The sequence below is a fragment of the Hippopotamus amphibius genome, chromosome 6, assembly GCF_030028045.1.
Source record: "Hippopotamus amphibius kiboko isolate mHipAmp2 chromosome 6, mHipAmp2.hap2, whole genome shotgun sequence".
Taxonomy (NCBI): Eukaryota; Metazoa; Chordata; class Mammalia; order Artiodactyla; family Hippopotamidae; genus Hippopotamus; species Hippopotamus amphibius.
Genome location: NC_080191.1, coordinates 158,989,536 through 159,012,691, shown reverse-complemented (window position 1 = coordinate 159,012,691; position 23,156 = coordinate 158,989,536). Strand labels below are relative to the sequence as shown.

At 39.2% G+C, this 23,156-nt stretch overlaps 1 protein-coding gene across 10 annotated transcripts in view; it reads right to left on the bottom strand.

Annotated features, from left to right (window-relative positions):
- Positions 1 to 23,156, bottom strand: part of YEATS2 (YEATS domain containing 2) — a 104,840-nt gene that overhangs the window by 23,044 nt on the left and 58,640 nt on the right. For all 10 annotated transcript variants that reach the window (XR_009054408.1, XM_057740137.1, XM_057740139.1 and 7 more), the window contains 8 exons: positions 23,004 to 23,107; positions 21,530 to 21,637; positions 20,859 to 21,041; positions 13,819 to 14,077; positions 11,481 to 11,642; positions 9,314 to 9,474; positions 8,058 to 8,216; positions 5,111 to 5,287 (listed from right to left, as the gene is read on the bottom strand). Coding sequence is in view for 9 of the 10 variants with exons in the window: in XM_057740137.1 (XP_057596120.1) it covers positions 5,111 to 5,287; positions 8,058 to 8,216; positions 9,314 to 9,474; positions 11,481 to 11,642; positions 13,819 to 14,077; positions 20,859 to 21,041; positions 21,530 to 21,637; positions 23,004 to 23,107 (1,313 nt within the window). In the remaining variant the exon portion in view is untranslated. The remainder of the gene's footprint in view (positions 1 to 5,110; positions 5,288 to 8,057; positions 8,217 to 9,313; positions 9,475 to 11,480; positions 11,643 to 13,818; positions 14,078 to 20,858; positions 21,042 to 21,529; positions 21,638 to 23,003; positions 23,108 to 23,156) is intronic.

Below are 23,156 nucleotides of genomic sequence, written 5' to 3'. Positions count from 1 at the left end.
ACCTGCCAATGCAGGGGACACGGGTTCGATCCCTGCTCCAGGAAGATCCCACATGCTGTGGAGCAACTAAGCCTATGTGCCACAACTACTGAGCCTGTGCTCTACAGCCTATGAGCCACAAGTACTGAGCCCGTGTGCTGCAACTACTGAAGCCCATGTACCTAGAGCCCGTGCTCCACAACAAGAGAAGCTGCTGCAATGAGGACCCCGCACACCACAATAAAGAGTAGCCTCTGCTCACCACAACTAGAGAAAGCCCGTGTGCAGCAACAAAGATCCAACACAGCCAATAGATAAATAAATTTATTAGAAAAAAAATTCACCACCCATTATATCACTTTATAAAAGGATATTTTAACACCTGCCCCGCCAATAGGAGGACATAATCTCAGAATGTAAAAATGGAATAATATGAGCTTTATTAAAAACTCACTACAGGGACTTCCCTGGTGGTCCAGCGGCTAAGACTCCATGCTCCCAATGCAGGGGGCCTGGGTTCGATTCCTGGTCAGGGAACTACTGGATTGGCCAAAAGGTTCGTTCAGTTTTTTTCCCCCGAAAGATGACTCTAGTAGCACTTAGTTGTCTTCAACTTCATTTGAAACAATTTTGTTAGATTGTATGCAACAGCTGCCATATTAGCGTGCATTTAAAAAGAGACATCAAAATTGGTGAATTTTTGTGTAGCCCTTTTAATATTTAAGATGGAAGAAAAAAGCAACATTTTCGCCATATTATGCTTTATTTTTTTAAGAAAGGTAAAACGCAACTGAAATGAAAAAAAAGATTTGTGCAGTGTATGGAGAAGGTGCTGTGACTGATCAAACATGTCAAAAGTGGTTTGCGAAGTTTCATGCTGGAGATTTCTCACTGGACAATGCTCCATGGTTGGGTAGACCAGTTGAAGTTGATAGCAATCAAATTAAGACATTCACTGAGAACAATCAACGTTATACCACGTGGGAGATAGCCGACATACTCAAAATATCGAAATCAAGCACTGAAAATCATTTGCACCAGCTTGGTTATGTGAATTGCTTTCATGTTTGGGTTCCATGTAAGTTAAGCAAAAAAAACCTTCTTGGGACTTTCCTTGTGGCACAGTGGTTAAGAATCCGCCTGCCAATGCAGGGGATACAGGTTCGATCCCTGGTCCGGGAATATCCCAAGTGCCGCGGAGCAACTAAGCCTGTGCGCCACAACTACTGAAGCCTGCGTGCCTAAAGCCCGTGCTCCGCAACAAGAGAAGGCACGGCAATGAGAAGCTCACGCACCACAGTCCACAATGAAGAGTAGCCTCTGCTCGCCACAACTAGAGAAAGTAACGAAGACTCAACGCAGCCAATAAATAAATAAATTTTTTTAAAAAAGAAAAAAAACCTTCTTGACCATATTTCTGTATGTGATTCTCTACTTAAACATTCTGTTTTTAAAACAAATTGTGAAGGGTGATGAAAAGTGGATACTGTACAATAATGTGGAACGGAAGAGATATGGGGCAAGTGAAATGAACCACCACCAACCACACCAAAGGCCAGTCTTCATCCAAAGAAGGCGATGTTGTGTATATGGTGGGACTGGAAGGAGTCCTGTTATGAGCTCCTTCCAGAAAACCAAACAATTAATTCCAACAAGTACTGCTCCCAATTAGACCAACTGAAAGCAGTACTTGACGAAAAGTGTCCAGAATTAGGCAACAGAAAATGCACAATCTTCCATCAGGATAATGCAAGACCACGTTTCTTTGATGACCAGGCAAAAACTGTCACGGCTTGGCTGGGAAGTTCTGATTCATCCACCGTATTATCAGACATTGCACCTTTGGATTTCCATTTATTTAGGTCTTTACAAAATTCTCTTAATGGAAAAAATTTCAATTCCCTGGAAGACTGTAGAAGGCACCTGGAACAGTTCTTTGCTCAAAAAGAGAAAAAGTTTTGGGAAGACAGAATTATGAAGTTACCTGAAAAATGGCAGAAAGTAGTGGAACAAAGGGTGAATACGTTGTTCAATAAAGTTCTTGGTGAAAATTAAAATGTGTCTTTTATTTTTACTCAAAAACCGAAGGCACTTTTTGGCCAACCCTATAAATCCCACGTGCCACAACTAAAGATCCCTTATGCGGCAACGAAGATCCCAAGTGTTGCAATTAAGACCCTGCGCAAATAAATAAATAAATAAATATTAAAAAAAAAAAAAAACCACCAAAAAACAAACCTCACTACAATGTTTTAAAATCTGTCATATTATTCAGCAAACATCTATACAGAGCATAGTGTTAAATGTTAGGGCCCAGAGATAAAAGTCCTCAAGGAGAGGGTTACCAAACAGTGATGAAGGCTGCAGCAGGCACCATCACAGTTGGGAACAAAGTTACTGCTTCAGCCTAGGGATGGGAAGGGGAGTGTACTGGGAAAAGCTTCAGGTAAAAATAATGCATGTTAGGGAAATCTTCAAGATTCAAGACAGCAAAAGGGAGAAATGAAAGGCTGTGTCCTGGCAGAAGAGAGCAAGCAGAAAGTCAGAGAGGCATGAAACAACATGGTATGGTAAAGGAACTACAGAGTGGTAAGAGTAGGTATGTTGAGAAGAAGCGGTACTTGCAGAAGATGAAGCCTGGGAAGTAAGCAAAATCAGATTACAAGAGTCCTTGGGGTGGTAATACAATCCAAAGGGGAAACAGACTTTTCAACAAATGTTGCTGGGCCAACTGGATGCCTACATACGAAAGAATGATGTCTGGCCCCCTATCTCATATCATATATGAGGGTGAATCAAAAATTATTCACACTCTGGCTGTAGAGTTTATTTCAATTAACTTTTAGAAAAGACAAATACATCATTTTTCAACATAATCTCCTTGCTTTTCAATACACTTTATCCACCTGTCAACAAGCTTTCGTATTCTCTCATTAAAAAATGTTTTAGGGACTTCCCTGGTGGTGCAGTGGTTAAGAATCCGCCTGACAATGCAGGGGACATGGTTCAAGCCCTGGTCTGGGAAGATCCCACATGCCTCGGAGCAAGTAAGCCCGTGTGCCACAACTACTGAGACCACGTGCTGCAACTACTGAAGCCCAAGCACCTAGAGCCTGTGCTCTGCAACAAGAGAAGCCACTGCACTGAGAAGCCCGCACACCACAACTAAGAGTAGCCCCCGCTGGCCGCAACAAGAGAAAGCCTTCATGTAGCAACGAAGACCCAATGCAACTAACTAAATAAATAAACTTAGAATAAAATAAAATAAAAAATAAAACATGTTTTAGGCTGAGCTATGAGCCACGAATGCAGCGCTGTCTTCACTTCATCAGAAGTGAATCTTCGTCCTTGTAGGGCTGCTTTCAGGGGACCAAACAGGTGAAAGGCCAATGAAGCAAGATCAGGACTATAGGGAGGATGCTTTAACACCTCAAAATGAAGTTTTTGCAGAGTGTTGACAGTGTGCAGATGTGCATTGTCATGCAAGATCATAACACCCTTGGACAGCAGTCCTCTGCATTTAATCCAAAGTTCAGGCTTCAGCTCTTCAATAAGCATCTCTATCCATTAATACACACTTCTTCACGATAAAACACTTTCACCATGCTGCACACAAAGTCTTCAGTAAATAACAGCACCAGGTACACCCTCAGACTACAAAAAACGAATCACTGCACACTGCTCTTCTTTCATGCAAATCACAAGTAGGGCATCCATTTTTGCTTGCACCGCAGTTACAAACTAACTGATGTAATATGTTCACACCTGCAACACCAGCAACTGGGGAGACAGTGGCCTTGAACAGAAAGCGCTGATAAGACAGTACAGCCAACAGTGCGGTTTAATATAACCAGAGTGCGGATAATTATTGACTCACCCTTGTACAAAGGCTAACTCAAAACAGACAAAGACCTAAATATAAGAGCTTAAACTAGAAAACTCTTAGAAGAAAACACAGGCTTATATTTTGTGACTTTGGATTAGGCAATGGTTTCTTATTAGCTGTGACACCAAAACATAAGCAATAAAAGAAAAACAGGTAAAATGGACTTCGTCAAAGTTAGTTTTGTGGTTCAAAGGATACCATCAAGAAAGTTAAAAGACAGACCAGACAGCGGGAGAAAATTTTTGCAAATCTGGTAAGAGACTTATATCTAGAATATAAAAAGAACTCCTACAACTCAATAATAAAAAGACACTAAATAACCCAACTAAATAATGGGCAAAGGACCTGAACCGACATTTCTCCAAAGAGAATATACGAATGGCCAATAAGTATATGAAAAGATGCTCAATATCATTCTTCAGGAAAATGCAAATCAAGACCACAATGAGATACCACTTCACACCCAATACGATGGCTAAAACAAACTAACAGAAAACCCCAACAACAACAACAAAAAATGGACAAGAACAAGTATCAGCAAGGATGTGGAAAAACTGGAACCCTCATATTGATACACTGCTGGTGGTAATCTAAAATGGTACATCTGCTTGGGAAAATAGTTTGGCAGTTCTTCAAAATGTTAAATGTAGTTACTATATGATTCAGCAATTCCTTCCTAAGTATACAGCCAAGAGAAATGAAAACATGATTATACAAAAACTTGTACATAACGGTTCACAGCAGCATAAATCATTACAGTCAAAAGGTGGAAACAACCCAAATATCCATCAACTGATGACTGGATAAACAAAATGTGGTACATCTATAACACTGAATGTTATTCAGCTATAAAAAGGAATGAAGGACTAACACACACTCTAACATGTATGGAACCTTGAAAACATTATGCTAAGCAAAAGAGGCAGTCACAAGAAAGTAGATTGGTAGCTGCCTAGGGGGAGGGAGGAAGGGAGTGCAGAGTGACTACTATTGGGTGCTGAGTTTCTTTTTGGAGTGATAAAAAAAATTTTTTCTAGCATTAGAGAGTGGTGATGGTTACACAACCTTGAGAATAAAAACCACTGAACTGTACACTTTAAATGGTGAATTTTATGGTATGTGAATTAAACTTGAATTAAAAAAAAAAAAAGAGCAATATGGCCCAATAGTGTGCTGGATGAAAATCTTATGTTTTTACTGCCTTTACGCTTCATTATGATTTTTCACTCTCATGCTACTTCTCACCTGCTGCGCAGGACCATTCGCTGAGAGGGCTACAGCTGGGGAAGTGGCAGCTGTGATAACCCCTCCTGCTACTCTCAGCATTGTGGTTCCAGGCTTTGAGAGCTGTGAGGTGGCTGGCACAGACTTCAATGTGCTATCGGATATTTTCATTAGAGATGCCTGTCCCCCTGGGGCTGCCTGCAGAAACAAAACAGGTTGGAGTACAACATTACCCTGGTTAATAGGCACAATTTAATCCTTACCTACATACGCCCCCCCAAACCGCACATCCCCCAAGAAAATCTTGCTAATTAAACTGTATGAAGTGTTTATGCATTTTTCAACAAGCTCTCAAGTTTATGACCTTTTAATACAAATGTTCCTTTATCCCTGACGTAGAACAAGTAAATAAATGAATTTGCAAGTCACTATTTGGCAGCTGTGTCTTCAAAGATACCAGGCATTTGTTATCAAAATAACTGAGCCCCAAATGCTCTTAAATGTAACACATAATCTTTAGACATGAAAATCTAATGAAGAAGGGCCAGATTCAAATGGGTAAGTTAATGGTGCTCTAGGCTAGTACAGGTTTAGCATTTAGCATTTGAGAACCATTAAAAAAATTACAGTTTTAGAGGTTTAAGTCGAGGTTCAGCAAACTTTTTCTGTAAACGGCATGAGTAAGCAATTTTGGCTTTACAGACTGGTAAAACTGCTGCATGAGGAGTCATGATTAGAAACTAGAAGTAGTAGCCACAGCACTAATTTCTACTGGATTCTCGTGCAAATTAAAACCATAATGAGATATCACTGCATATTCATAAAAATGGCTAAAACTACAATAATGATACTCCGTTTTGGTGAGGATGTACAGTAACTGGAACACTCCCATATTACTTATGAGAGAATCAAATGGTACAACCACTTTGTAAAACCAATTTGTCAGCTTCTTATAAAGCTTCTTATAAACATACCCTATGACCTCACTATTCTACTGCACAAATGACCTTTATAAGCATGTTCATAACAGTATCTTTCATAAATCAAAAACTGGAAATAATCCAAGTGTCATCAACAGGAGAACAGTCATGCAACAAAATATTACTCAATGAAAAATAATCAATACACACAGATAAATCTCAAAAACATTCTGTTCAACAATAAAAGCTAACATAAAAGACTATATACTATATAATTTGATTGATATGAAGTTCAAGAACAGACAAAAGCTTATCTATGGTGACAGAGACAAAAAAATGGTGATAGAAAAAAACTGGAAAAAGAAATGAGGGTGTTTCAGAGTGATGGGAACACTCTATATTGTGACTGGAATGGTGCTTGCAAGAGCGTATACATTTTGTCCAAACTCACTGAGATCTGTGCATTATTCTATGTAATTATACCTTAATAAAAGGCAACAACAAACATCTTGGCTGTGGCAGAAAGGGAAGAAAGTCACTGCACTGGCTGCAACATGAGCACATTAGAAGAAATTAGCTAAGATTTTAAAGAACTACCTAAAGAATTCTGGGGCCTCATATCTGTTTAAAATAGCAAAGATCATCTGACCAAAGGGAATTTAGTACTCAAGGAAACCAAATGCTGGTAATTGGAAAAGATCAATAAAATCGATAAACCTTCTAGCTAGACTGATCAAAAAAAAAAATTATCAAAGTCAAGAATGAAAAAGGGGACATCACTAAAGATTCTACAGACATTAACAGGATAATAAGGGAAAATCATGAGCAAGTTTGTTCCAAGAAATTCGACTACTTAGATGTAATAAACAAATTCCTTTAAAGATATAAACTACCAAACCTCAAGACAAAATAATAACCTGAATAGTCAGTCTTCTCAATATATCTATTAAATAAATTGACATTGTAGTTAAAAACCTTCCCAATTAAGAAAACTCAAGGCCATTATAGCTTAACTGATGCATTCTGAACAGTTAAGGAATAAATAATACCAAGATGACATAAACTCTTCCCCAAAAAGTGAAGAGGAGGAAGAAGTTTCCAACTCGTTTTACGAGGCCAGCTTTACTATGATACCACAATCAGAAATTACAATGAAAACTACTGACCAATATCCCTTGCAGAAATTCAAAATAAATTCAACAATACATTAAAAGAGCATAACATATCACAACCAAGTAGGGCTTATTCTAGGCAAGCAGGGTTGGTTTAACATTTGAAAAATCAATGCAGATCACCTTATTAACAAACTAAAAAAGAAAAACCATATGATCCTCTCAACAGACACAGAAAAAGCATCTGACGAAAAATCCAATATCCATTTCACGCTCTGAGAACTGCTGATCTATATTCCGTCATAAAAAGTGCATCATTTGTTGATAATGGCATCACACTGTCCATATCCTTCTACACCCTGTCTGTTTCATTTGGGAAGTTTTTGAGATTTAGCTACAGATTCTCCTGCAGATGATTACGATGTCCTTCACCCAGTTAAAATTCCCCTGTCGTTTTTCTTCCGCCTATACTAAAGAAGCTAAGGAAACATACACCAAACTCCCTAAAGCATTTACTTACTATTGTGGCTGAAATCACCTGTAACACTATTCAGAATCTCCTATATGAAGTCCCTCCAGAGACATTTTAGAATGAAGTGTCAAGAAAATCTTTGTTTCCTCTAAGAAAATATGTGGTTATTTTTTTTCCTCTCATAAATAGTGTGAATTCTGTAACTGATTATCCTTCTCCTTTTGTTTTGGCAAATTTTCTTAAGTATACAGGACATTACTGTTTGCATATCTAAATAACTTTCCGGTTTTATCTTCTCATTCTACTTATATTTTCCCAAATCTTAAGATTTTATTCTCATTTTTCTATACTATTTTGCTTATTTTCTTAGATAACCATAATTTCTTTGTGGATGGAGACAAGCTGTAAATACCCAAATAAATGCCATAACTACCCCTTATTGGGGGGGGGGGGGGTGTATTTACCTGGGTAAACAAAGTAGTTTTCTGTCCAGAAATGACTTTTAATGTTTGCTGTCCTTGTGCAGAAGATGTGCTGACTCCCAGGGTTCCTGGGACCACTGACCCCGCAGTCAGCTGTTTTCCAGACGTCTGGGGTGATGGCTGGCCAACTAAAAAGGTGCCCTAAGTTACAAACAAAGACCTCATCAATAATTTGTCAAGTACACATGACTTGCTCTGATCCTTTAAATCACAAGGTCCCATATTATAAGCAACAATGCTCCCCTTCAACTCTACAACTCATTAAAGTAATTAAAAAGAACCGCTCTGCTCTCAGTGTCACTAGCAATAGTTATCCCCACTTCTCAAACTTTGCGCTGGAGTTACAGAGCAGGCTGTTGGAAGCTCAAATTTTACAATCGAGTCTTCACAGCTGGATTTAATCATTCAGACTGATAACTACTCACCCTCTCATTAAGAGCATCTGGAACCAAAATTCCATTCCCTTCCTTAAAGAGGAGCCAAGACTAGCCATGAGGGCAAACCAAGAAGGCAGAAACCTGTTCCTAATCTTGAAACCAACGTAACTCCAAACTGTAACTTGATACCCTCACTCTCTTTTTAATAACACATCCAACATGATCAAAGCCTTTAATTAATTGATTGATTAATTAATTTATTGGCTGCATTGGGTCATCGTTGTTGTGTGCGAGCTTTCTCTAGTTGCAGCAAGTGGGGGCTACTCCTCATTATGCTGCATGGGCTTCTCAGTGCAGTGGCTTCTCTTGTTGCGGAGCACCGGCTCTAGGTGCGCAGGCTTCAGCAGTTGTGGCACACGGGCTTAGTTGCTCCTCGGCACGAGGGATCTTCTAGACCTATGTCCCCTGCATTGGCAGGCAGATTCTTAACCACTGCGCCACCAGGGAAGTCCCAATACTAACTCTTTGGTTACTCCCGTCAAAGAGAAAATTTTCAACTGCACATTAATACTATTCCAAATCCATGAGAGGAAACAGCATAGCAAAAATTTTTCAGAAAGACCTGGGTTTAAATCCAAACCCTACCACTAGCTTAGCAGAGAGATCTTAGATAAGTTACTTAAATCTTTCTGAATCTCTACTCAAAACAGAAAAGGCCCCAAATAATACAAATTTATAACATGGCTAAAATGTTAGTATTGACCCCTGATCCCAAAGTTATAAAGGTAAATCCAGTTATAATTAAAGGCAGCCATTAAATAACTAAATGATTTAAAAGATATCAGTCACAAGTGACCAGACCTGAGGGGTTTGCTTGAGGATGTAAGATGTGTACGTCAGGTGCTGGGATATCCCTCCAGGGCCAGCGGGGCTCTGGGCTCCTCCGGTTCCTCCTCCTCCTCCACTGCTGCCTCCGCCGCCAGCGCCGCCACCGCTACTGGCAGCTGAGCCAGACTGGAGGTCTGAAAAGACGAGTGACAGCACCACCATAAAAAGTATTAAGAGAAAGCTTAACAGAAGAAAACAGGTGAGCCCAGAGAGATGGTTCCTTTATGGCTCCATTCCTTCCCTTTCCTTCTTTCCTCCTTTTTTTGGTAATATACAAGTCTGTGACAAGAGTGAGAACTTCCTAGTGCTGAAGACTGAAATATATTTACTTTTGACTAAATGACAGTCAACTAGTTCAGTTCTGAGTACTGTACTACAATGAAGAACTTCTCTTTGAAAGTGTTTTAGCTTGGTTGTGGGAGATCAAGAGTCAGACATTTTCTAACCAAGTGTTTTTAATCAACACAAAAGGTGCTCAGGTAAGTGCTCCCAAACTTTTTGGCATCTGATTCAATCTTAGTGAAACTGCTGAAATTTAGTATAATTTTACAGTACTCTCTCTTTTCCCTCTCCCCCTGCTCTGGGAAAAACTAAGACTTTCCTCATATTTATAATGACTCCAGGTCTTTTTTGCTTTTCAAATTCCACTCTAAAGCCTTTGTACCCTTTTTGATTCCCTTTTGGTGACATTATATATACAAATTAAACTCCAGTAGCTCTCTGGATGAATTCTGGAATACTTACATTGTCTTTTCCTTACATATCTAAATATGTGATACACCAATGCTTAGGTGTGAGGAAAAAACAGCAGGGTGAGAGACTAGAAATTACCCGTTACAGTCAGTAAACAAAATGGTTGACTAGCTTCTGAAACTGCGTCCCCCTAAAGCCAAATCCCCCTGCTGAATTTATGACTGATCTCTCTATCCAAAACTTTCTTCCCTTTCCTGTCCCCTGACCTCAGTCCTGTGCTAACTGAAACTAATCAACCACAGATGACTAACACTGCCATTGTTAACATCATTAATGTACTAAAACTGCTACTGTTGATAACATCATTAATGTACTAAAATTGCTGTTGTAGATAACATCGCTAAGGTAAAAACTCAGATGTTTCCCTAGGGCAAGACGAGCTAATAGAACCCCGAGTCATGGACCACCTGGCCCAGAGAAACATAAATCAAAGACATCGTGACTTCCAAAACTATGATTCAGAAGTATCACAGAAATTTCACAAGATGATGATTAACTCCAGCTTCCCTGTTCTTCCCCTTTAAAAACCCTGAACTCAAAGACCAAGTTGGAGTGGATCTGAGACTTGTTTCCCACTTCCTTGCTTGGTACCCTGCAATAAACCCTTACTTTGCTGCAAACTCCCACTATCAGAAATCGGTTTTCTGTATCACAGGCACACGAGCCCCTTGCTTGGTTACAATTACACAATGCATTTTGGCAAGTGACTAATTTCCAATGAACCTAACTGCTATACCAATTATACTTCTGACTCAGATGGAAATAATTCCTCTTATCCTTTCCTTTCAACACTACCCAAATTGTTTTTCTCTATATATATCAAAGCAAAAGTTTATATAAGTCTAAACCACCTAATTTTCATGGGGCTTACGTCTTACACACTAAGGCTGAGCCTGTATTTCTCTTGCCACCTCCAAACCTAGCAAACTTAAAGACACACCTCTAAATAATGACAAGCAGAGACACATGATTTCAATCCTAGTCCCATCCGCTTCAAAATAAAAACAGGCGTCCAGCAATCTTCTCAGGTGTCACCAGTTTTCAGATACCACTGACAGGAAGAACTCTTCTTTATTTCCAGCTCATATACATAGCTTTCTCCCAACACAACCTCAATAGCCATAGCCTTTCAGAGTAATTTGTTCCTGATCCCAGACTCTGAGTAGATAAATCCAAGACAACAGTGTCACCTCCCAAGACTATGATTATTTAAACTCGCTTCTAGTTAAAACGTGTATGTTTTAAGTCCATTTAGGCTAATGCTACCATTCTACCACCAAACAGAGCTAAGAAAACGCTTCCGGAAACAGGTAAGAACTGCCCCTCAGGTGGATGAGATGAACATACCCACAGACCCAAGAACCAAATGATTTAATGATGAACTCACTAGCATTGTTGGTGGCCCGCAGGATGGCTCCTTGAGGGATCAGTAGCAGCTTTCCTTTGCCTGAAGGGTTCTTGCTGTTCGTTGTAAGGTAGAGTTTAGTGCCAGGAGGCAAATTGGCCAAGTTGGCCAAATTAGTGGCTGGTAGCTGTAACGTTGCCATTACTAAAACGATAAAGGGAGTAAAAGGAAAAAAAAAAAAGAAAGGAAAAATAGTAAGATAAATTGGAACTGAGGGCGATGTTATCTCTAAAATTAAAACACACACAGAGTAATAAAACACTTACTCAAAAACACTAACAAACAATAAACTCTACAGTTTGCTTCCTAGATGCACAATGCTTTAAAGGCTGATATTTTTAATTATCTCGCCAATTAAAAAATTTACATACTAGAAGAGCCTGCTACAAACTATAAAGAAATTTATATCTGTATATAAACAGGGTGACCACATGTCCTGGTTTGCCCAAAGCAGTTACAATTTATACCTATGTCCCGCTGTAATTATTAACAGTGACTCTTTTAATTCTCAAAAGTCCTGTGGTTTAGGCAATCAATAAAATAATTACCCTTACTATGGATGAACACACATTTCCCTCCCATTTGTTTAAAGCCCCCTGTATAGTCAATTTCCAGTAACGATGAATCGACTGATTTGAAACAAGACTTCTAGTCTGCTTCACTTTCTAAGAACTAAAAAAATGCTACAGTCGACAACTGGCACATATACTATGAAACTATAATTCATCTTTTAAAAGTCTCACCTATGTCAAACAGCTTTCACTTACCCCTTAGAATTTACTTCTTGATGCACATGGCTGTAAAACCTCTAAACATGAAAACATTTCTGTATTTGCATCTCCATGAAATGAAGCCTACAGAACTACGTGAGTCACCACAGGGAAAGGACTCTCACTGCCTCCTCCCGCCTGCTGGAGTAGTTCTCATTACCACTTCGCTGTGCAAAGTTTTGGGAGGCAGGAACCCTGAAGCTGCCCCCAGATATCAGGGACTGATATTAAACTGAGGGCCATCCCTCTTCGTTATCACCAGAACTAATCTCATCTCACATCACTGTGCATCACAGCCACGCCAGGACTGCAAACCTCTCTGCCGCCCACCCCCGGAGTCCTGTCTCCACACTGCTCACGGTCCCTGATCTGAATCCCTCTCCTCATCCTTTCTTCCTTTCTTAACTCTTTCACCACGCTCCCCAGGAATTCCTGCTGTGATCCTACACCCTCTAGAAACTCATCCTCCTGGAACACTATCTCTTTTTGTGGTAGTTAAACCCATCAGTCCTCTGAATGTAAGACTTCCCTGGGACCCCCCTAGCTGCAGGCTGTTTTCTGTCTTACCTCAATATCTGAGGGCTAGGAACAGGAAAGGAACATTTTTGCTCCCCAGTTTGGCTTTCAGACCATTATCACTGCTCACTTTTGGGGGGTGGGGAATGGAAAGCCCTGCCTCCTCTGAAGGCTCCTACTTAGCTATACCATCGCCCTCTCTTTTTTGCTCTCCTTTACTGAACTCCCAAGTCACTTCCCCTCATCTGCTGAAGGCAGACTCCTGACTCAAAGTATTGCGCTCTATGCTAAAGACTGTCATTCTCAGTGACAGCACTGTAGATGACTTATTTCTCTGCCTTCTCAGCTGCTATATCTTTCAGACTCCAAAGATCACTTCTTCTGGTCCATCTCAAACACAAGTGAATTTTGTCATCAGTAGCAATCCTTCACATCTGAAATCTTTATTTTGGACATCCACTACGATTCTATCCTCCCAACTCACTGCAACCATTCTTTAGCCTCATCAAGACCTTTAAAAACTAGTAAATACCCAATGCTTTAGGTATATCTCTTCATGCTCTCACACAAACAACACATCAAGGACTAAAATATTCAAAATGTTTAAACTTTTGTTTAGTAGAGAATGCCTTAGTCAAGTATCTCAAAATGCTGCTGGCAAATGACCGTACCAAGATTTGAAGTCTGAAATGGAACTCAAAGTGGAAATGAGAACAAATGAGACTTATTCATCAGACTTGAAAGCAGTATTAAGAAATACCCTCTATTTTTACTATTCTTGTGCACACATGCGCATGTGCACACACACACACATATATATACACACACACACACACACACACACCTTAAAGCAAAAGCCTTACAGGCCTCTATGTAAAATGTTACATGAAAAAGATTAACATGTTTTTATATACTACTGATGACATCAACCTACTAGGTTTTCCTAGAGAGAACCAAATAGCAAATAAAAGCACTAGCACACAGCATGTCAGAAGGGGCTGCTGCTGAAAGGGCCCCCGATTAGCATCAGTTACCTGAACCCTGGGATCCACTCTTCTGAGGGCCAGCAGCGGAGACCTGAGCCTTGGTCAAGGCTTGCACCGGCTGAGCGACAATGGTTCCTCCACCTCCACTCACAATGGCCTTGGCAACTCCTTGGGTCACAACTTGCTTTGGACCAACTGCTTTGGCGACAGATGAGCTGGCCTTGGCTACAAGGATCTGGCCACCACTGATTGCCACAGCCTGCTTCACTGTTGAAGGTAGAGTAGACCCAACTGGCACCCCAACAACCTGTTCAAAAGAGAGGAGAATCCAGCAGTGCTTCTTTTCATAGTCCTCTGAGAGGTCTTAAAACAGCATAGTCACTCTGTTCCCGCAAAGAACAAAGCAAACTCCTACATACAACACGTGGTGTCTAATTCAATCATCTAGGAATGCTACCTAGGATGTGAACAGCAGTATTTCTCACAATCTGGATGTTATTACAATAAAACGTTACAGCTTTTGGCTTAACCCCAGCTACTATCTATAACTTACTTTAATTATAAAAAAGTAATATGTTTTTAAAAAAAACACTGGAAACACAGAAATAGAAAAAAACTCTACTCATCCAGAAATAATCTCTTCATATTTTTAATGTAGTATTTACTTTTGATTCTTTTTAATGTACATTCTGAAACAAAGATTAGGATACATATAGTTTTATAATTTTTAAATTTAACACCATACTACAAGCATTTCCAATGTTTTTATTTTTCAAAAACATTTTGCGATGACCAAAAAATAATGTATTAGAATAGATATACCATAACCTAAGTAAATATTTCACTACTGTGTGAATATTTAGGTAATTTGAAACTTCACATTATGAAAAATTACAATTAACATCCTCATATATGAAATATAAACTCCACTATGTACTTTTAAATATCACCTCTTCAGTAACCCCTCCTGTGTTATCCCCATCTGAAGCAATTATTTCTTCATCACTAGAATGTCTAACAATTCACATCATTTATTATATGGTATAACACGTGACACCTCTTCCAACTGATTTTTAAGAAAAGTTATCTTTTCTGGTATCCTCTAATCTTTCCTTCCCTTAAAGGTAGAAATTTGGTTAAAAAAGAAAAACTGTAAGCTAGAAAAACATTTAATTCAATTAAAAAAAAAAAAAATCCCCGCATCCAAACAACAAAAGTTAGAAACACCCGGTTCTGAAAATACCGTAAACTCGAGTAAGAAAATATTTTGCAGCTCTTTTAAAACAAGGTCAATAGTAGGATGTTCAATTAGAAGACACAACTTATTAATTAATGGAAAACTGAGGCAGTGTTTCACACTCAATTCTTTATTTCATAAAAAGAACTTCTCACTGGAAACTAGATAAAAAGACGTTTACAAGGTAATGAGAATGGTAAAAGATCTGCCTTCTAAAGGCAAAACAGATAAAGAAGAAAGCACTTTTCAACCATCAGACTGGAGGAGAAAATTTTAAAGGCTGATAATGCCAAGTACTGGTTAGAGGATATGGGGAAACAGGAACTTTTTTTCATTGCTGGTAGAAAGCTAAATTTGTACAGCCACTCCAGAGACGTACTGGGATATCCACCAAAATTGAAAATTCACACCTCACTGTTAAAGCAATTCCTACTTTTAAGAATACATTCCAGAGAAATCTTAGACATGTGCTCAAGGGAACATACACAGAAAGTCGAAGGTAGCACTATTTGTAATTACAAAAAGTTTTAAGTGATCTTAATGTCTACAAAATGAAACAATATGCTGAATGTCCACAGACAGAGGAATGGATAACTTGTGGTATAAGACAGACTGATGGAATAGCATTCGTTAGTAAAAAAGGAATGAATTGGAACTATATATATATATAGTTCAGCATCAACAGACTTTGAAAGTACAAATAACGAGTGAAAGGGGAATTGCAGAAAGATATGAGTATAAATATCCTTTATGTAAATCTTTAAAATTCACAACACTACACATTATTTATGGCTATGTAACTTATGTAATGAAAAGTATGGACCGTAAAGCTACACATCCAAATTCATGACTGCTGCTCTGGGGAAGAACAATGTGGTCTGCAACTTTATCAGTCACATCTTAGTTGGAGAAAAAAGTGATTTGAATTAAATATGAACATGTTAATTCACAGTGGAGGATACATGGGTATTGATTACATTATTCTTTGTATTTACTGAAATTTTAGAATCTTTCCAAATTAAAAAATAATAGCATTACTTAAGGTAGAACAAAATGACAAACCTTACGCAATTGATGAGTGGGATTTTTAAGTTAAAGAATCACTAAATCATACACGGTTCCTTCTCAAAGAATGTGACTATAATAAAATACACTTGCCACATGCTTGGAAAATATGGCTGATGTAAAGGAAATGGTTCCCCAATCATCTGCTATAAACCACAGTGTATCACAGAAGAAAGAGTACAGGTTTTTATAAGCAGTCAGACATGCTTTCCCAGTTTTGTTCCACCAGTTACTAGCTGCAGTTATTTAACCTCTTTGAGCTTTAGCTTTAGACGCCTCATATATAAACTATCTCATAAGATCATGAGGCATAAATGAGAATAAGTTTATAAAATGCCTAGCCAGCATGCCGTGCACAGTAAATGACAGCTGCAGCACAACACTTGTTACTATGAACTGAAGAACAGTGATCTATGAGGCTACGTGGAGACTCAGGACAAAGTCAAAGGACTTCTGTCACTGTCTTCAGCATTTCACCAGGGTGGAGGAATTTGATCTTCAACCCTAGATTCAGTTAATCAACTAGAAATCAAAGTAGATAACATCTGGTATCTGCTTTAAAATACTCTAGGAAGAGAAGATTAGCAAAATGCTGATAATTGCTGAAACTGAGTAATGGGCATTAGGATCCATTACAATAGTCTCTCCAATTTATGTTAGTTTAAGGAAGGAGGGACAGAAAGGAGGAAGAAACAAAACAATCAAAGAACCAGTGGGGAATGGTCCAGTGGTTAAGACTCCGCGCTTCCACCGGAGGTGGCGAGGTTTCCATCCCCGATCCTTCCGGAAGTAAGAGCCCACATGCCAGTGGTGCGGCCAAAAGAGAAAAAGAAGGGAAGAAAGAAACTAAAACAAGAGGCACATAAACCATTAAAAAGTGTGTGCGTGAGCACATATAAATAAAAGAAACATTAAAGTTCCCAGAAAACTTAAAAACAAAAAAGAACCAATGGGGAGAAAAAAAAAATAAGTTCATCTAGAATGGAGACGAAAAAATCTCCCAGCTATCCCGGCTTTCTTAAAACAATCCTTGATGATTATCCAAATCTCTTTACTCTGACTGTCTGAGCCTCATTCTACAGGCAACATGGAGTGTTACTGTGGCTACAGAGCTGGGCACACTCATTTCCCCTAGAGACGTGGAGATATACAAACTTTTCTTACTAATCAAGAACTTCTCTGTGCATTGATTTAAAAAAAAAGCTTCTAGAAATTTATTCTTAAGATATGGCAGAAACTGCCAGTTGAACCCCCATATCTACTCTCTGCTTCTCTCTCACAGTAACAGAACCCCCAATTTTCAGCTAGGGACATGGCCACACAGAATACTGACTATATTTCCCAACTCCTTCATACCTAGGTTTGACATCTCATTTCTGGCTAAAGGGATGTGCACAGAAGTGATGAGTGCAACTTTTTGGTTCTGCTCTCCCCAACCCCCCTTCCCCCTTCCTCTTCCTGTTAGCCAGAAATGCGAACACAGTGGCACGAGGTGCAGTGGTTATCATAGAGCACAAGCTGAAAGCCGAAACTTGAAAATGACAAGAGCAACAAGATGCAGTCTAGATTCTTGACGACTGTGGAACCAACACACCAGAACTGCCTACCAGTCTTTTCTGTGTGAGAGGAATAAGCTTATTTAAGCTTCTGGTTTGGAAATTTCTGTTACAGTAGTTGAACTTTTTTCTAAGACATCTGTCTTTGCACTTCCTAAATGTATCACACCTAATAAACCACAGCATAAGCTAAATTACACATAATCTATTTTCATGTTCCTAAGTTAACAAAGAAAGCAAAGATCTTAAAGGAAAATGTTAATACATGCATGTGATATCACTTATATGTAGAATCTAAAAAAAATACAACGAGTGAATATAACAAAGAAGAAGCAGACTCACAGATACAGAGAACAAACTAGTGGTTACCCGTGGGGAGAGGGAAGGGAGGAGCAGCAACATAGGGGTAGGAGATGAAGAGGTACAAACGATTAGGCATAAAATAAGCTGCAAGGGTATATCATGCAACATAGGGAATACAGCCGATATTTTATAAGTATCAATGGAATATAACCTTTAAAAATTGTGAATCACTACACTCAACACTGGTAACGTACAGTGTACGTTACTGTACACAAACTATACTTCAATTAAAAAAAAGGAAAATAATAAATACACGTACCTATTTTAATTTTTCCCCCAATCCCATGCATCTGACTTGCTTTTCCCTCCTAGCGCCAACCTCTAGGCTCACACTCAACTGCTTCAAAATGTCGAGAATATGACACACCTAATATCTCCAAGAGCCAAATAAAACATCACCACGTTGGCCACAGGAGGGCAGTTTTTATTAGCAGAGCTTGTCCACCAAGAGCAAACGACTCACAAGATGAACAACAACCTCCCTTTATTCTAAAACACTGAGGAGAATGAGGAAGTCTGGCATGCTATTGGGGAAAACCCTATGCACAGCTGTCTATGACACCACAAGAAAGTCTCTGAAGTAGGACACTGTAACCCCAAGTTAGTGTTTTGTTTTTTTTAAAAAATACAACATTTTGGCCTAGAACCTGAAATCACCTACCAACAGTTCTCCTCCTCCCCTCCCATAGCACTTCTCTGCATTCCAAATTTCCTTCTAGTTTCACAAAGCAGTTTCACCTTTGTTCTGTACTGTTACAAATACCTAATTTTGATTCATACTTTGATTCAGTGTTTCTATTCCTGTCCTCCCTGTGCCCTGTACAGACCTTTGGAAGTCAGAATCTACTTTAGCAACCTGAAGGTGAGAATTCTGTATATGCGATCTTCCCTCTAGATGCTGAAAAATACAGCCGCTTACGATTTAGTTCTCAATGATAGTAACTATTACGTGGTACTCATGCATATATATACACAGGACTGGGCCTCACATAACATTAGCTGCTGTCACTTACTTAGCACCTGCTCTGTGCTAGATCCTCTATATAGAATGATCTCTAATTCTCCTACAGCACTGAAAGGCAAAGGGTATTATTCCCTTTACTAGATGAAAAAACAGGCTGAGAGAAATAAATTTGCCCACCTCACACAAGTAATGAGTGGCTGAGATCTGAGATGTGTAACAAGCTCTAATTCCAAAGCTCATGCACTTGTAACTATACTACACTACTCCCTTCCTATATGAACCACCAATTCCTCAGCTGTCTCTTTTCATGTCAAAAGCAGCACCTCTCTCTACTTTTATGAAAAAGATAAGCTGTGTTTCTATTGTGCCAAAGTTGTACAGAAAGTAAACAGTACCATTCTGTTCACCCTTCTGTTTTCTGGCATACTTTCTCTGACTGCACCTCAGCAATAACCAGGGACAGCCTGTACGTGCAGACAGCTCATCTCGAGTCTAAAGCATGTACTAAATTTCTGGAATAGATGTCTTTTCTCATGTTCTGCTGCTCCTCTGCAGCTTTTTCACACTCTTCTGTGGCTTTTCTTATCAGGTGCCGTTACCCTTTATTCAAGGCATTCTAACACAAACCCATCCATTTCCCCTTGGTACTACCCTGCCAACAGGGAGGTGGCAATGTGACAAGAAAGTCAATGCAGTTGCTCAGTATTACTGAGCGAACAGATGTGCAAAATGCAAAAGTGGCAAAAAGCAGAAACTTTTCAGAGCTTCTGAGCATAAATAGCAATGCTATAATGATTGAAAAATCTAAATCAATAATACCATGTATTTCCAGGTGAAGCAAAATAGATTTTAAACAACATATAGGATGTGTCTGAGTACAAAGACCAGATGACAATAATCGAGTCACGAAAGGACTCTGACACAATGCTTATCCCTGAGGCCATAACAACAGAGGCAGCACCAGGAGGTAGATGGGGGTTACCTGTCTTAGTGATTCCGGCTATGGAAACCCCAAAGTCAAATCTGATGCTGTAGTTCTATGGTTCTTAAATTTGCCTAATCAGATGAGTCATAGGAGAGTTTCTTAAAAATCCACATTCCCAGTGTCCCCAAGAAGTTCTGAGATGGGGGCCTTAGTATCTACATATTTTTAGTCATCAGTTGAGTCTTATGAGCAGATAAGTTTGGGAAAGTCATTAATGAACTCTTACAGATTTTAGAACCACCGCTAACACTGAATTTTTAACTCGATCTATATGTAGCTATCTAGACTAACCAAAGTATCTATGGTGAAAATATCCATCTTGCAAGGTTGTTTGAGGATTACAGAAAATATATAAGTAAGAGCATGAGAAACTGTGGCACTCCTAAGTACAGCCAATACAGGGAAACATGCATCTCTGTTTTAGAGTTCTCCAAATATGTAAATTCCCCAAACCTCCAAATTATAAAGAAAATAAACTCTCTAAAGAGCCAAGAATCCTTTAACAGATCACACAGCCAGGACATTAGAGGTGCAAACTATAGTACTCTCCTATCAAAAATAAACAAGTGAAACAGTGGACCTCAATGCTGTCAGCTACCCACTTTAGACTTGAATCAAGTGGAAAATTGTGTCCACGACATCAATCACCTTCACTGTCAGAGAGATAACACAGCGTCCCTTTGCCTCTTGGACGGTCCCTGGCCCCTCTACAAACCATGTCCCTGCCCCTGTTAAAGACTATGACAAGAACACATGGGTTTAACATTGACTCATTTGCTTTTCCAACAGGGCTTTCATCCATAGGTTTTCCTGGGATCATCAACACTGTCACCCTGAATCTCTTCGGCACTTGTCCATTACTTAGGCAAAACAACCTTCATTGACATGTTGACTTCCCCATCCTTACCCAACACAAACCTTGGAGGGCTGAATCTTTGGTGACTGGGCAGTCCCTTCTCCAGCAGTTAGGACCTGTTTTTGAGGGGACACAGCTATCATGTGACCCCCTTTCACAGTCACATACTGAGGGAGTGGTGACTGGCTGGCAGTTCCTGTTGTTGATACATGAGAGGCTTCACCAGGTTCCTGTTTGATGATTACCTTGCAACAAACATGATAAGGACACTGAATAAACAGCCCATGAAAGATGCTACTAATATTTGAATTTATTCTGTCTGCAGGAATTAATGAAGCCTGGTCTGTACAGAATGACTCCACGAGAAGAGTAAAAATACTGCTTAAATATAGCCCATAATTAAAGGGACCAGAGTAGGATGTGGACTTGATCTGGTGCATCTGCAAACCAACCTCATCATTTGTTTTAGGCTGGTGGCAAAATGGCACCGGATGGAAACATACTGTAAGTGCTCTCTGAAGTTCCCATCTTGCTGGACTCCAAGGGCTGCCCTGTGAACACCACTGAATAAATGGAAGCGTGTCTCAGAAGTAGGATCCAGTCTTAGAGATGAGACATACTAAAAAGTTCCATGTTGTGGGGTAGTAGCATCAATCAACTCCAACATGCCACAAAAAAGATTTTGTAACAAGAGCTAATCGACTTGTGGAATAATCCCTTCATGAATACTTACTTTTGTGAAAGCTCCAAGTCCACCAGTTATAGGTTTGGGGCTCTGCACTTTAGGGTGACTCCCAATTGGGCAAAGAGGTGGCATAGATGCGAACAAAGAATCCTCCTGCTGTGTTTGTAAAAATACATATTATACAATTAGGATAAAGTAAGTGATTTCAGACACTCTAGTCACTTATATTTAACACAAACCTGTGACATTCTCTAGCAACAAAACCAACCAAAAACAAAACAAAAAGCCCAAAACTCTTTGGAGTCTTCCAAGCCCCTATACCTGCATTTTAATATTGTTTTTGAAGGCTACTCAAAGTAACACTATACCTTGGCAAGAACCTACTCATCTGTGCCCACTGTAAGCTGGAAAGACTCCTACCATACTACCTCCAATATCTGGCTGACTCATTGGTTTCATGCCCAGTCCCTGCCAGATGCTACTAAAGGACAGGTACCATATTCTATTTTTCTATCCCTAGGGTCTAGGCAATAAATAAACAAACCAATGTACTAGGTGGTTACAGTGTTTCAGTATACACACCCTTGTAAAAGTACTTGCAACTTGATCTGTTATCCTGACCCTGGAATAAATATCTAGGACACAGGGAAAATTTTTCACGAAGAATTTTAAAAACAATACAACAAAAAGAACTTGAACAATCAGCAAATACAAAGACAACAAAGGTCAACATTTAAAATTTCTGTCATTTGTCTCTAATTCTCAAATACAAAAGGCAAGTCTCAGAGGCAATTTTCCACAAATAAATGTTGGCGGCAAGGAACAAGTTAAGAACACTGCTTAACTATGTAATGAAAATATTCTCCACAAACACGAAAAAATACACTGGTAGATAATTAAGACCTTCAAGGGAATTTTTACAATTAAGGCATTCGCATCATACAGTGCTCACAGACTACACTGAATTTAGAGAAAAACCTCGCCGTGGACTGGGAAACTATTCAATATCACCACCACGAAGTGCTTAAATATAAGAAATGCTGTGTTAGCCCATGTCATGTAAGAGATGATCTTCGAATTCTCAGGAATTCTCAAACAGGAGCTTCTACCTCAGAGGCTCTAGCCTTAAGGCAGCCAGGCCAATGACAAGCTGAATAACGAACGCAACAGCCGTGATTATCTTTGCCAAACAGTGAGCAGATATCCATCACTATAATCTGAACAAGTCAGATCATATTTGGAATTCTAAATTTCAAAGGACTTCTTACCCTGAAGAAGGTGGGGGAGGGGGAAAATACACTGTGAAAGGATAAGAATTATTACTTTATAAAGAAAAATGTGTAACAAAGCTGCCCAAACAAAAAAACCATAAGCAAGGTAGGAGAGTTTGGAGTACTTGATCTTTATGACACTTTCAGCTTGAAGATTCTACTTTATGAAATCTGAATTACCACCTGACAAATTCTGGCTCAACTTGAATGTATCACCTTTAGAAACTAGCAAAGTGCAATAAGAGTGTTACCTTGACAGCAGATGTTACAAAACTACTTCCATGAATTTTAGGAATCGGGGAACCTGTTCCTTGGGAGGCCTGAGAGGCAGTAGAGAGCTTGCTAGTAGGACTTCCTGATAAGCATTTAAAAATAAAGTAGAAACAAAGTAAAATTTACAAAAT